This window comes from Penicillium robsamsonii, assembly GCF_028829455.1.
Source record: "Penicillium robsamsonii strain IBT 29466 chromosome Unknown utg000005l_segment0_segment0, whole genome shotgun sequence".
NCBI lineage: Eukaryota > Fungi > Ascomycota > Eurotiomycetes > Eurotiales > Aspergillaceae > Penicillium > Penicillium robsamsonii.
The window spans coordinates 576,361-589,736 of NW_026643223.1; the positions used below are offsets into that span (position 1 = coordinate 576,361).

Consider the following 13,376-nt stretch of genomic DNA (forward strand, 5'->3'; position numbering starts at 1 on the left):
ATTATGATACTAGATTTCAAGCAAAATTTCATACAAAATCACCCTAAAAAGATTTAACTTGACCACGAATTCGCACTTAGGAGGATTACTGAGTATTAGTATGAAGAGATATATATATTGGGTCTATAACTAGGTGTTAATTATAGTAACTAGTTAGCACTAATGCTACCTCTACTTACTATGTAATTCTCTAATAAAAGTAAGTACCCCTTATAAAAAATAAAGCTTTATAAAAATCAACTTTACATTTTATGAGTTAATTTATAAGCTCATAAGAAGAAGGTTTCTGTATAGCTTTATGTATTGCTCAGATGGTAGTTTGAATACCCAAAAAAAAAACCCCAGAGAGAAATGCATTAATTATACAGCTACGATAAATTGGCATGTTTATATTGTTTGGGGCCCATTCTGGGTCCGAATGGGCTTTGCGGGCTTTCATTATGGGCCCACGACCCACCAATGGGCCCGAAGGTAGGGCCTAAAGCCCAGCCCATGTGGTGGGTTGGGTTGGGTTGGGCTATGGGCTTTGTGGGATATTGAGAGGTCTAGCCATAACTCATTTTGACCCTCAATGGCAACCCACCGATCTGGTTGCAAAGATAGCCTAAGCCTTGTTTCGGAGGAATTCTGCGTGAAGGTCTCATATCAGGCTCGAATATTAAAACATCCTAGATTGATAACAAGATGCGACACTTTTGGGGGAAATTCAATCCCAGTAACAGCATCATCAGTGATTATGGTATGCTTAAGGTCCCAAGTTGTAGGATCACAGAGTTCCATGGTTTTATCCTTAGAGCTGGATGCTAGCAGCTGACCATCTGGCGAGAAGGGAACTGACAAAATCAACCATGAGTGGCTCTCGATGATATGCTTGAGGGCACCAGTGGTAGTACGTGTGAGGTTGATACGTTCCCAGGAACAAGAAGAACCAAGTATCTTGTTCCTACAATATTCCGCACGAGCCCTTAGATAGAACTAACTACCTGTTTAGGTACCTTGATTATTAACAATGTGGCTGTAATCTGGAGCAATTCAGGGATTTAATTCCTCGGCCGGTCTTAATTAATTCAGACTAGCCTGTATTAAGGCATTAGTATTTACCGGGAAAAGGTGTGTCGCATGACGTCTATATAGCGTCGTACTCAGTGATCAAAAAGCAACTAGGGGTTGAACACTAAAACAGAAAAAAACCCCTGTCATGCGGCCTAAAACCCGATGTATGTGTATGGAAATAGAGAAAAGAGCATGTGGCATGATGGAGCATGTTAGTACTTCGAAGGCTTGAAGAGACAGTACACTTATTTTTGAACCAAAAGATTTTACCCTGAATAGAGCAGAATTGTGCTTAGATACGGAACGCATATTCCGTACGGAGTACATCGATGTATGTTGTAGGCGCAGTGTAGATTCAGATCGTCGATCAGTGGATCAGTGGGTTCGAGAATAATTGAAGATCATTGACACTTTGCTGAGGCTCTATGGAAATCTGCATAAACTAGTAATCCAAGAAGAATTGAAGACGCTACACGTCCACTTTCCTAAATTATTCCAGAGGGAAGTCACTCAATGTAAAGCATACAGCGTACAACATGCATCTTTAACGTCCTGATTTACGGACTACTCTTCAATGTATATGACGATCAAGTCTCTGATGTTGCTATTGAAAAAACTAAAGCAAGAAAACCAATAGCGCAAGAATTCTGCATATATGTATTCATAGATCCATAGATCCGCTCGAAATCAGTTTCACCACTTTGTTCTTTTCGATTCTCGAACTCTATTTTGCCCTATGCTATACCTATTATGGCTACACTACCCCTGACACGTATTCATGGAGTATTATCGTACGGTAATAAATAAAGACATAAAAAGCAGCCATTGTATTATTTTGTATTGGCTATTAGAACTTTACAGTTAGTAGGAGATTCACTTGCAAACGTCGCAAGCCTCACATGTTCTCGCCGCGCCATTTGTTTACGTACTTCCTTAGTATAAGGGAGTGAACTAACTTCTTCTGTCACCGTACTATACTTTGTTCGATAGAAAGCTGCCAGTGAGTCATCATGAATGAATACGAGGCAAACACCGAGCGGGAAGATAATCTCATTTTTATGCCTCATCCACAAGATACAATTTAAGAATTCTCAGAAAGCCGCGCCGTCGTCATCACTTAGCACATATTCAACATGCCTCCCTCAGCGCAGCAAACGCGCAAGCGTAAACGAAGCCCCAAACACCTAACCTCCAGCGCTAACGCCCCCACTACATCCTCGGTTCTAGAACACCCCTCCCTCCGCATAACACCAACCCACATCTTTTTCCACGGCGGCATCCTCTCTAACTGGCATCCCAGCCTATCGCCATTCCATGGTAAAAGAGGACTAGAGATCTGTCTCCCCCTCCTCGACGAACTAGGCATCGCACACCCATCACCAGAATGCTATTCCACACTCTTGATCCATGAGTTCGGCTTCGGACGCGGAGAGCAATGGATGATGGCCATGAAGGCGTGGTTATTCGAATGTGAGACGGAAGAAAGCGGGCTGAAGCTGTTCCAAAGGGTGGGGAAGGCGTCTGACCAAGAGTTCCAACGGTTCCAGAGGGATGTCCTTTCCCCATCTGTACCTGCACCTTCCTCTTCATTCTCTGGAAGATAACCGGGTGAAACTGCAGGGTCAGAGAAAAAATATGTCTGGCATTCGCACCTCCCATGTATCCTCCGGACGAATGTTCCTAGGTCGCAAAAGGCATTAGGCAGAAAAGTGCGCGGGTTCCGGCCGGATGTGTGGAACCAGGCTTCTATTCCGATCATGATGGCAGGGTGTGTTGCGAGGGCGCAGGTAGATCAGGCGTTAAGGGATGTGTATCTGGCTGCTCAGGAGAGGACATTCGTAGAGGGCAGTCCCCGGGACCGTATATGGGGGGTTGGGCTGAGGTGGGATTCGAAGGCGATTGAGAACGAGGCTAACTGGAGGGGGGAGAATCGACTCGGCAGATGTCATGGCGAGGCGGCCAGGGTGATACAGGGAGTCGATAGAGGCAGTTGATCTAGTATCGAAATGCCTCCGGTCCCTTGTGTCAGGGATTTTCTGACCTCGGTCAAAATTAAGGAGCACTTGTACTGTTATGCTTGTCATGTTCTACGCTCCAGATTTCTAGCCATAGTCAGAAGTATAGGGCTCCTGTGCGGAGGTGTTATGGGTCCATGATAGATCAGATGCCTGGTCCCTACCGATAGGGCATCGAACCCTCGCCATGCAGGCTGAGATGAAGGACCACTCGCAAACATCTATCTCCGTCCCTTTCTTAAGAATCGGTTTACGTATTACTATGATCTACTGATTTGGTCTGTCTCGTTTCACGTCCATCGTATCTTTACCTGATCGACAGGCGCTCTATGCTATACAAATAGATCTGAGACACAAAATCGTCTTGAACTTGGACCTCCCGTTCCTTTTTCTATTTGCTTGAGATATAAGTAGCTATAACTATATATTGGTACTTAGGTATCATAGCCCATGGCATATAAATTTAATCTAGTCAAAAGGGTCACTCTCAATATGAGAGCCTTGGGATTAGAGTATCAATCGTATTTTGATTTCCAGAAGATTACAGAACCACCAATCATGTGACTTTCTTTTACATGTCCAATGCAATTCAAGCCCTTGAGAATCAAGTGATGAAACTGATTTCGAGCGGGTCTGTATGTATGCTCCATAGAGTTCTTGAGTTATGGGGCCGAGAATTCACCAAGATCCAAGTCGGGATGCCGAATCAGCCTCTGATATTTCCCACCAATGGAAGGCTGGGTGCTTATCTTGACTTGACATTACTCCGTGGAACCTCTAGACTGCGTGGCGAAGAGTTTAGTTTTCCCGCCCCATCCGTTCTGCATATTCGTGTGGAACGGGGTACAACCCGGAGAATGGGGAATCCAGGAACGACAAGAATATGCCAGGGCCAGGGCCAGGGCCAGGGCCAGGGCCAGAAGTATGTCTTGAACAGGGATGTATATACAAATTTCTATGTAAAGAAACAGTTCACTTTTATATCACAGCAATCCGTTCCCTCAATGATATTAGGGCGTCTCTTCAACAGAAGTTCCAGCGTCGGGAATTCTTGAATAGTGGAAAGAAGTTTGACAAAGTTCTAAAAGAAATAACCCCTCGCATAGTCCAATCTATATGTTATATATGAGATAAGGGAAATTGGATTGTGATTGGTCGGCGCAACACGAGATTCCGATGATAAGCCAACGTCCTTTTGATCCATGGATGTCAACAACTTCATGTTTGACACATATACGGAGTAGTAGTTCTGGATACTAATATGTATATGTACCGGACAACCTTCTATGGATATCAAGTACAAATTGAACGTATTAAATAACGAATTAAGCGACAAAAAAAAAAGAAACTTCCGAAAATGATAAGCAAATGACTGTGATTGGCTGCTTCGAACTTCATATCTACAGCCAGTCGTTGAGCCGTCCAATTTCGATCTCGATTATTTCCTATTATTCTCTTCTGTCACTGAAATGACCCAATCTGTCTATCAATTTACTATGTACGGGGTATGCTAGACATTCCCCCCTGCTTATCAGGGGCCAATTCAAAGAGCTTGAAACACAACCTCATTTTAGATCGTTAAGGGAATCTTGGAAAACAGATATAGAGACAGAAACGAGTAGTTACAGCTTACACATGGTTCTAAGAGTATATATACATACAATATCTAAATATACCTGTAAATGCAAGGACCCGTAATTCCCCGGTCTGGGTCTATGGAGCATAACCCCATGCGCCATGAACCCGAGATGGCTGAAATGAGGGTCTTGGCTGACTGCTATCGGTCGGGTCAGATGAATCATATCAGAAATTAGAATGACCAGCTGCCACTATCGGAGCTAAGATCGATGGTCGGGTATCCGTCTGATGGTGGAGCATTGTTGGTTGTCCGGGACTGTGTCAGTTATTTAATTATCAGGGTTTGTCCCTGCAGACTAGACATATCACTTCTCTGTCCTTTCACAGCCCGGTGCTTGAAAGCATTTCTAATTCTGTCTCTTCATCTCCTGCATCATTCTATTACAGCTGCATTTCAACTCACACTTGCAATACCATTGGCCTAGCCTACCTCTCTCATCATGGCCGAATACCCGGTTGAGTATAATGGCACCATCGCAACTGGCGGTGACTCGTTCGCTGAAGACTTGAACATCTATTATAGTGTATGTTGTGTATTTTGACAAGAGTCGATTGAGGAGCTTTCTAGCTAACAGTGTTGATAGTCTGGTGATATCGGATTTGTCATTTTCTCAACAGCCCTTGTGTTGCTTATGATTCCTGGAGTTGGGTATGACTTGATCAAACCCTTTAACGCTTGAGGACTCTCACTCATTACTTGATTATAGATTTTTCTACTCCGGTCTAGCTCGTCGAAAGTCAGCACTCTCATTGATATGGCTCTCCATCATGTCGGTCGGCGTGGTTTCATTCCAGTGGTTCTTCTGGGGTTATTCGCTAGCCTTCTCCCACACGGCCGGCAGTTACATTGGTAACCTCGATAACTTCGGCTTCAAGGATGTTCTAGCTGCACCCTCTGTGGGAAGTGCCAAGATTCCCGATCTGCTGTTCGCCATCTTCCAAGGCATGTTCGCCGCCATTACGTGAGTCATTCCCATCATACATCCATCATGTCAACCTCAAAACATCAATTAACCTTTCCTCCGCTATTAGTGTTGCTCTCGCCGTCGGTGCAGTTGCTGAGCGTGGTCGCATGCTTCCCTGCATTGTCTTCATGTTCATCTGGACCACTATTATCTACGACCCCATCGCCTGCTGGACATGGAACGCATCCGGCTGGGTTTTCAAGCTCGGAGGTCTCGACTTTGCGGGTGGTACTCCGGTCCACATTGCTTCCGGGTCTGCTGCCCTCGCCTACTCTCTGATGTTGGGCAAGCGTCGCGGCCACGGCACCCACGAGCTTAACTACCGCCCTCACAATGTGACCCACGTTGTCATCGGCACCGTGTTCCTCTGGGTTGGCTGGTTTGGATTCAACGCTGGCTCTGCTCTATCTGCCAACCTTCGTGCAGTCATGGCTGCCGTTGTCACTAACCTCGCTGCCTCCGTTGGAGGTGTGACCTGGTGTTTGATGGATTACAGACTGGAGCGCAAGTGGTCCGCCGTCGGTTTCTGTTCTGGCGTTATTGCTGGCCTTGTTGCCATTACTCCCGGCTCTGGATTCGTCACTCCCTGGGCTGCATTCATCTTTGGTGTGGTTGGTGCTGTTGCATGCAATTATGCTACTAAGCTCAAGTTCCTTCTTGGTGTTGATGATGCTCTCGACATCTTTGCCGTCCACGGTGTCGGTGGTGTCGTTGGAAACCTTTTGACTGGAATCTTCGCTGCGTAAGTCAACCTAGTTCCTGATAATATTGTCCGATATACTAACTTTCATTGATAGTGATTACATAGCACACCTGGACGGTGCCACTAAGATCGGTGGCGGCTGGATTAACAGGAACTTCGTCCAGCTGGGATACCAGCTTGCTGACTCGGTCACTGGAATGGCATACGCCTTCTTCGGCACATGTCTCATTCTCTTCCTCATGAACCTCATTCCCGGTCTCAGCTTGCGCGCACCCGAGGAAGATGAGATCATGGGTATTGACGACGCCGAAATTGGCGAGTTTGCTGTAAGTCTTATTGCCCTCAATACGTCCAAGAGACATTGTCTAACATTTTATTTTCTAGTATGATTACGTTGAGGTCACCCGTGATGTTGTCAACGGCGTGGAAAGCTCAGAGACTGCCTCTAAGCGCACTATCACTCCCGTCGGCGAGGTTATTGACACCAAGGCTTAGATCAGACATGATCTGACTTCGGCTCTTTCTTTAATATTTAATATTAGGCAAATGCCTTCCTTCTTTTCACTTTCTTTTCTTTTGTTAGCGATGGCAAGTGTCCTGAGTACCTATAGTATAGAACTGTTGGTATTCGGGATGCTCTCCGGAGATTTCAATTTTCACTTTGATACCATTCAGATACCCAAATATCAAATTTTATGACACTATTCCGGGGAAAAAAAACTAAGTTGATAAAGTTGATTACTAGAGCGCAAGGCAAACGGTGACAATGTACATAGTAGTACAACAAGCAATCTTAGAGACGATCAGAGGCAAACTGAGGAGTAGCCGGAGGAGTAATGAGTAGAAATGCCGATATTCTCTAGCAGCACTGCCAATATAAGAAGCCTTGAATCCTGAACTCTCCAGGGCTGGAATGCGGGATCCACCGGCGAGCACCTTCCGGAACGCCGCGCCGAGAGATCGCGACCGCATTGCTTCCCAATCATCGCAAACCATCCACGGTCCTCACAGTTCTCACAACACTCTGGACATAACCTCTCCTTGTTTAATCCATCTGATCTGTCTTTCAAGCAATTTGTCCGACAGTTGTTTTGTCAAAATGGACTTTCCGACCGACGTGGCGGAGTTTGATAACGACCCGCGCATCTCATTCTCTAAGCTAGACAACAGCTTCTTGCTCGAGACAAGCGATGGTCGCGAGTTCCTATTCAACAATATTCTGAAGAGATGGGTCGAAACGGTACGTGACATGCACTGACACGCTTGCGCTTTGCGATGGGCTGTTCACACACAAGCCGACAGTGCCCGGTGCTAACCTGACTTCCAACTCTAGATCGACGAGGCGCTCATCCGCAAGCAGCAAGGGTACGGGTCCGACGACGGTGAGACTGAGATCGTTCATCCACGCGATCGTAAGAAGCGAAAGAGCTCGCATGACGAGGTAAGTGTTCCGGTGGTCATTTGTGGGAGCTTGATGACATTGATAATTGACTGTCTTCTCTTCTTTCGCTTGCTAGACCGATGAGCCCAAAGTCAAGAAGCCTCGTGTGAATACCGCTGTGTGGGTTACCAAGATCCCCACCGACGCCGAGCTATCGGAAATCCAAGAATTGTTTGTGAAATATGGAATCCTTGCGGAGGAACTTGACACTGGAAAGCCGCGAATTAAAATGTACACCGACGAGAATGGCAACTTCAATGGCGAGGCTTTGATCGTGTACTTCCGGCCGGAGTCAGTCAACCTCGCGATTCAGTGTCTCGATGAGACAGACTTCCGAATGGGTTCCCACAACCCATCTGGACCGATGCGTGTTCAGGCGGCCGACTTTTCGTACAAGCGTGAACAAGATGTGCAACCGAAAGTTACCATGAGCATGAAGGAAAAGAAGAAGCTTAAGGAGCGAGCAGAGCGATTGAATAAGTGCGTTTGTTGATCGTGGCGGCGGAGTGTTTCTTGCTAACCCAATTGTGATAGGAAACTTTCCGACTGGGGAGATGATGAAGCTGAGGAGACCATGAAGGCGATGAAGGCCGCTGAGGAGGCGAGGAGACATGTGGTTTTGAAACCCATGTTTACACTGAAGGAACTGGAGGTTTGACACGCCCCACCTCCTCCGAGGTTGCCTTATGCGAATATGGACAAACGGCTGACGTGTACTTACAGGACGATCCGCTCGCCAGTATTGAGATTCAACAGGACATCCGCGGCGAGTGCTCTAAGATTGGCGAGGTGACCAAAGTGGTAGTCTGGGACGGAGAGAGCGAAGGTGTTGTCACTGTCCGATTTGTGTCATCAGCAGATGCACGTCGCTGTGTTCAGGTAGGCCCCACGGTTCAAATCCATGATGACAGCTACTGATGATTATTTAGACCATGAACGGGCGCTTCTTTGCAGGCAATACTGTTGTTGCTTACATCTGGGATGGTGAAGAGAAATTCAATAAGTACCACCCCCGACGAGACACAGAGGGCAAGATGGTGGACCCTCTGGATGCCGATAATGAGGAGAATGAGCGCCTTGAGCGGTACGGAGATTGGCTAGAAAGCGCTGAGAACCAGACCGACAAGACCAAAACCGAGAAAGACAAGAAGGAAGAAGGCAAGACCGACGAGGACGACACCAACAAGGACAACGCCGACAAGGACGAGACCGACAAGAGCCAGGAAACTGGCAAGAACTAGTCCAAGTGAACCTAAAACACCGAGATCATAAGTCAACGGATCTAAAACGGCGAGAGCAGCCCACCGAACGAATCCAAAACGGTGGGAACCATGTATTAACTGAACGAATCTCAAACGGCGAGAGCTACTAAAAGGCGAGTACTTCTATTTGAATGGAAAGCACCTAATTGAACGAATACCCAACATGTATGATTAGTTTTCCAATTGAAATGATTGAAATATCATATTGTAGTTATAGCTGTACATAGTAGTAGTAGTAGTAGTAGTAGTAGTAGTACGATATCACGCGCCAAAGAAACGTAAATGTGGTTCGCACCTCCCCGAGTCCCGTGATGCGGCTATACCCAATTGGGCCTCTCCCCCTGAAGTTCAACTGTTGACTTGTTGATCCCACACACACCGCTCAACTGGCCCTCTCGCCTTTCTCTTCTTCCCCATCCTCCCTGACTTTGTCACCGGTTCTCCTTTTTTTCTCCATCTCTTTCTAATACCTTCAAAATGCGTGAGATTGTACGTTATCCCCCTCCAGACGCGTCTTTTGTTTTCATACGGCCCCTGAACCATGACCCCACTCTAAACAGGAATCTTTTGCTAACCATCTCTAGGTTCACCTCCAAACCGGCCAATGTGTAAGTTCGACACGGAACATTCTTGGATTCTTCGATTCGTGGGACTAAATTGGAATTGGGTTATATAGGGTAACCAAATTGGTGCCGCTTTCTGGTACGTGCCGAGCTTTTTTTTTCCCGCGTTGGGTATCAATTGACAGGTTGCTAATTGGATTACAGGCAAACCATTTCTGGCGAGCACGGTCTCGATGGCGATGGACGGTAAGTTAGCCGTGATGGTTTTCCCTAGTGGATCACACCACTGATGTCTTGTTAGGTACAATGGTACCTCCGACCTCCAGCTCGAGCGTATGAACGTCTACTTCAACCATGTGAGTACAACGAGTGGGAACCAAATAATCGTGCATCATCTGATCGCATCTTTTTCTTCGGTAATCTAGGCTAGCGGTGACAAGTACGTTCCCCGTGCCGTTCTGGTCGATTTGGAGCCCGGTACTATGGACGCTGTCCGCTCCGGTCCCTTCGGCAAGCTTTTCCGCCCCGACAACTTCGTCTTCGGTCAGTCCGGTGCCGGTAACAACTGGGCTAAGGGTCACTACACTGAGGGTGCCGAGCTTGTTGATCAGGTCCTCGATGTCGTCCGTCGCGAGGCCGAGGGTTGCGACTGCCTGCAGGGTTTCCAGATCACCCACTCCCTGGGTGGTGGTACCGGTGCCGGTATGGGTACACTCTTGATCTCCAAGATCCGTGAGGAGTTCCCCGACCGTATGATGGCCACCTTCTCCGTCGTCCCCTCCCCCAAGGTCTCCGACACCGTTGTTGAGCCTTACAACGCCACCCTCTCCGTTCACCAGCTTGTTGAGCACTCCGACGAGACTTTCTGTATCGATAACGAGGTATGAAAACGCGTGGGAGAAGACTGACACGAAGAATACTGACAATTACTAGGCTCTCTACGATATCTGCATGCGTACCCTCAAGCTCTCCCAGCCCTCCTACGGTGACCTCAACCACCTCGTCTCCGCCGTCATGTCTGGTGTGACCACCTCCCTCCGTTTCCCCGGTCAGCTCAACTCCGATCTCCGCAAGCTCGCCGTCAACATGGTTCCCTTCCCTCGTCTGCACTTCTTCATGGTCGGCTTTGCTCCCCTGACCAGCCGTGGCGGCCAGTCTTACCGCCAGGTCAGCGTTCCCGAGTTGACCCAGCAGATGTTCGACCCCAAGAACATGATGGCTGCTTCCGACTTCCGTAACGGCCGTTACCTCACTTGCTCCGCTTTGTTCCGCGGTAAGATCTCCATGAAGGAAGTTGAGGACCAGATGCGCAACATCCAGAACAAGAACCAGAGCTACTTCGTTGAGTGGATCCCCAACAACGTCCAGACCGCTCTGTGCTCCGTTCCCCCCCGTGGCCTCAAGATGTCTTCCACCTTCGTTGGTAACTCCACCTCCATCCAGGAGCTCTTCAAGCGTGTCGGTGATCAGTTCACTGCCATGTTCCGTCGCAAGGCTTTCTTGCATTGGTACACTGGTGAGGGTATGGACGAGATGGAGTTCACTGAGGCTGAGAGCAACATGAACGATCTTGTCTCCGAGTACCAGCAGTACCAGGAGGCCTCCATCTCCGAGGGAGAGGAGGAGTAGTAAGGATCCCCCAGCACCACCCGGCCTTCGAATACGACTAACGAATTTTCTCCCTATTTTTAGCCTCGCTGAGGACATTGTTGATGAGGAGGTTTAAATAAATCTCCTTTGAGATTTGTTCAAAGTAATACCCTTGTCAAGCCTACATTCTCTACTATTCGGACCGGCTTTGCGGGCGCAGGCCCCCGAACCCAATTTGTTTGAGCGCTCCTAATTTACACCCTTTTTTGTCTATTTTCCTGCTCGGCTTGGGGTGATTTGTTCGAACCCCTCCAGATTAGCACATAGTGGAAAAGCAAGTGACGAAATGACTTATCATGGCCTTTTAAATTGTGTTAATTGTAGTATTGAATGTCAAGGTGCTACCGCAGGTTTATATGGGCCAGTGCCCTTGACTTATGGCTTCAAATGCTTAAAGGTCATGACAATCTCACGTAGGATGACAGGATAACTTTCCCATTGCATCAAATAACGATACGGTCCCCGTCCCCCATCTCATCGGACCCAATCCCTCGCCTTTCTACGGCTCAATGAAAAGGACATTTCCCAGTCCGATACCCCTTGAACTCCAACAGAGTTTCATCCAACTGCTTCCTCCCTTTGCCCTCGAAATACTTCGGTCCAACATCCGGAATGTTATATCCAGTGGGATAATACTTATCCCCCTCCTCACCAGGCACAGGCTTCCCTAGAGCCCAAGTCAACCATGCCGTCGGGCCCCAACGGTTCCAAAACGTGGGCTTGACATAATACGGCGCGGCGTCCCACTTTTTGAGGAAGAAGCGGTTATTTTGATCCGGCTCCTCGGTGAACGAGGCGTAGCGCATGAAGTACGGTCGTGGCAGAGATAGGTAGCGGAGGAATAGCCTGCGGGTCGTGAGAACCACCGAGAAGAGTGCTGCGGAGAATGCGGGGGGTGCGTCGTAACTGTTTAGTGAGTTAGTGTGTGTTGACGATTGGTTTAATGCGTAGCGCGTTGCAACTTACAGCATCGCCTTCCTAAGCCTATCATCCATCATAAACGAAACAAACTGCAACCCAAACGGATGGAACATCGTAGGCAGCATGTAAAGCAGCACAGGAGTAGTCCCATCCGCTACCTCACGATTCTTAGCATGGGGTACCATGCAATTCGCCTCATACTCCTCACTCCAAGCATCGATCTCCTCGAGCCACTGAATCCCATCCCGGAACCCAGTCTTACCAGACGGCAACTTCTCGTAGCTAATATCAAGGGCATCACCCGCACTCTTCCAAAAAGTCCCGATAGCACAGCGCTCTAGATCACTCAGCTGGCGCCACTCATATCGATTGATGAACCGAATCGGCTCGAGCGCAAACAGCGCTAGGGTAAACAGCATATCGTCATCGAGGATTTTACCGGAGGCCCTGTACCCACTGTGCAGGTAGCGCGTGCGGGCGAGACCGAGGTATGAGCGTTCGGAAGCTGGGTTGTTGCCAACCATTTCCTGTACGAGGACGCTGGTATCTGTATACCGCTTCAGGGAGGTTTGCGGGTCGGAGAATTCGCTTGTTTTTGCGAGGAGGGTGGATATAGAGGGGATGCCGTAGGTCTGGGGTTGAATTATAGGGTTAGAAACTGTATATAGATCGGTAGGATCTGAGCCTGTGTGGGTGTTCTTTCATACCCGGAACAAGGCGAATTGTAAGCTCTTGATGAACATGAAGGGGAATTCTAGTTGCGCGACTTGTTTTTGGATTTGGAAGGCTTCTTCGTCGGTCATTTTGGACATCGATTCACGTGTTGGGTAGTCATATTGCTTGTAGAGGTTGCGCAGGCGCTGGAACCGTAAGGTTATGGTTACTACTGGCCAGGCGACGAGGAGGCCGACAGTGTAGGGGAGTATGCCCCCTACAGGTAGTGACCAAGTGTCGGTGAAATTCATCTTGATGTGAGTTTAAAGGGGGGAATCCACAGGGTTTAAATAAGAATGTGATCCACAAGGTTGAACTCATAATGCATGTGATTATGCGCTTCTATTAACTTATACAATCTATCAATTTACTCGTAGATCTAACTATAACTAATGGCAATTCTTAGATAATTGGATTTTAAACGCGGGGCAAGGCATTCAGGCAACAAAAA

The 13,376-nt window shown here is 47.7% G+C and overlaps 5 protein-coding genes across 5 annotated transcripts; 4 read left to right on the forward strand and 1 right to left on the reverse strand.

Annotated features, from left to right (window-relative positions):
* Positions 1-2,186: 2,186 nt before the first annotated feature.
* On the forward strand, positions 2,187-2,657 carry N7447_008254 (uncharacterized protein; the record flags this gene model as incomplete). The annotated part of the gene is made up of 1 exon (XM_057232516.1): positions 2,187-2,657. The coding sequence occupies one exon, from the start codon at positions 2,187-2,189 to the stop codon at positions 2,655-2,657; it is 471 nt and encodes a 156-aa protein (XP_057082058.1).
* A 2,489-nt stretch (positions 2,658-5,146) lies between these two features.
* N7447_008255 (ammonium permease MEP2) lies at positions 5,147-6,869 on the forward strand (the record flags this gene model as incomplete). The annotated part of the gene is made up of 6 exons (XM_057232517.1): positions 5,147-5,230; positions 5,291-5,355; positions 5,414-5,668; positions 5,739-6,413; positions 6,469-6,700; positions 6,759-6,869. The coding sequence occupies 6 exons, from the start codon at positions 5,147-5,149 to the stop codon at positions 6,867-6,869; spliced, it is 1,422 nt and encodes a 473-aa protein (XP_057082059.1).
* Positions 6,870-7,473: 604 nt separating this feature from the next.
* On the forward strand, positions 7,474-9,056 carry N7447_008256 (U2 snRNP complex subunit CUS2; the record flags this gene model as incomplete). Its single annotated transcript, XM_057232518.1, has 6 exons — positions 7,474-7,614; positions 7,708-7,815; positions 7,892-8,295; positions 8,350-8,467; positions 8,539-8,694; positions 8,745-9,056. 6 exons carry the CDS (start codon positions 7,474-7,476, stop codon positions 9,054-9,056), a joined length of 1,239 nt encoding a protein of 412 aa, XP_057082060.1.
* A 485-nt stretch (positions 9,057-9,541) lies between these two features.
* On the forward strand, positions 9,542-11,451 carry N7447_008257 (tubulin beta chain). Its single transcript, XM_057232519.1, has 8 exons — positions 9,542-9,566; positions 9,662-9,685; positions 9,754-9,779; positions 9,845-9,886; positions 9,942-9,996; positions 10,066-10,521; positions 10,574-11,268; positions 11,333-11,451. Exons 1-8 carry the CDS (start codon positions 9,555-9,557, stop codon positions 11,364-11,366), a joined length of 1,344 nt encoding a protein of 447 aa, XP_057082061.1. The 5' UTR covers positions 9,542-9,554; the 3' UTR covers positions 11,367-11,451.
* Positions 11,452-11,796: 345 nt separating this feature from the next.
* N7447_008258 (uncharacterized protein) lies at positions 11,797-13,176 on the reverse strand (the record flags this gene model as incomplete). Its single annotated transcript, XM_057232520.1, has 3 exons — positions 11,797-12,196; positions 12,257-12,843; positions 12,919-13,176. The coding sequence occupies 3 exons, from the start codon at positions 13,174-13,176 to the stop codon at positions 11,797-11,799; spliced, it is 1,245 nt and encodes a 414-aa protein (XP_057082062.1).
* Positions 13,177-13,376: the final 200 nt, after the last annotated feature.

Bases quoted from the DNA above. Each gene is read 5' to 3' on its own strand.
- N7447_008257 (XM_057232519.1), top strand. The intron at 9,997-10,065 runs GTGAGTACAACG...TCGGTAATCTAG, and splicing joins TGAACGTCTACTTCAACCAT to GCTAGCGGTGACAAGTACGT. The intron at 11,269-11,332 runs GTAAGGATCCCC...CCCTATTTTTAG, and splicing joins TCCGAGGGAGAGGAGGAGTA to CCTCGCTGAGGACATTGTTG.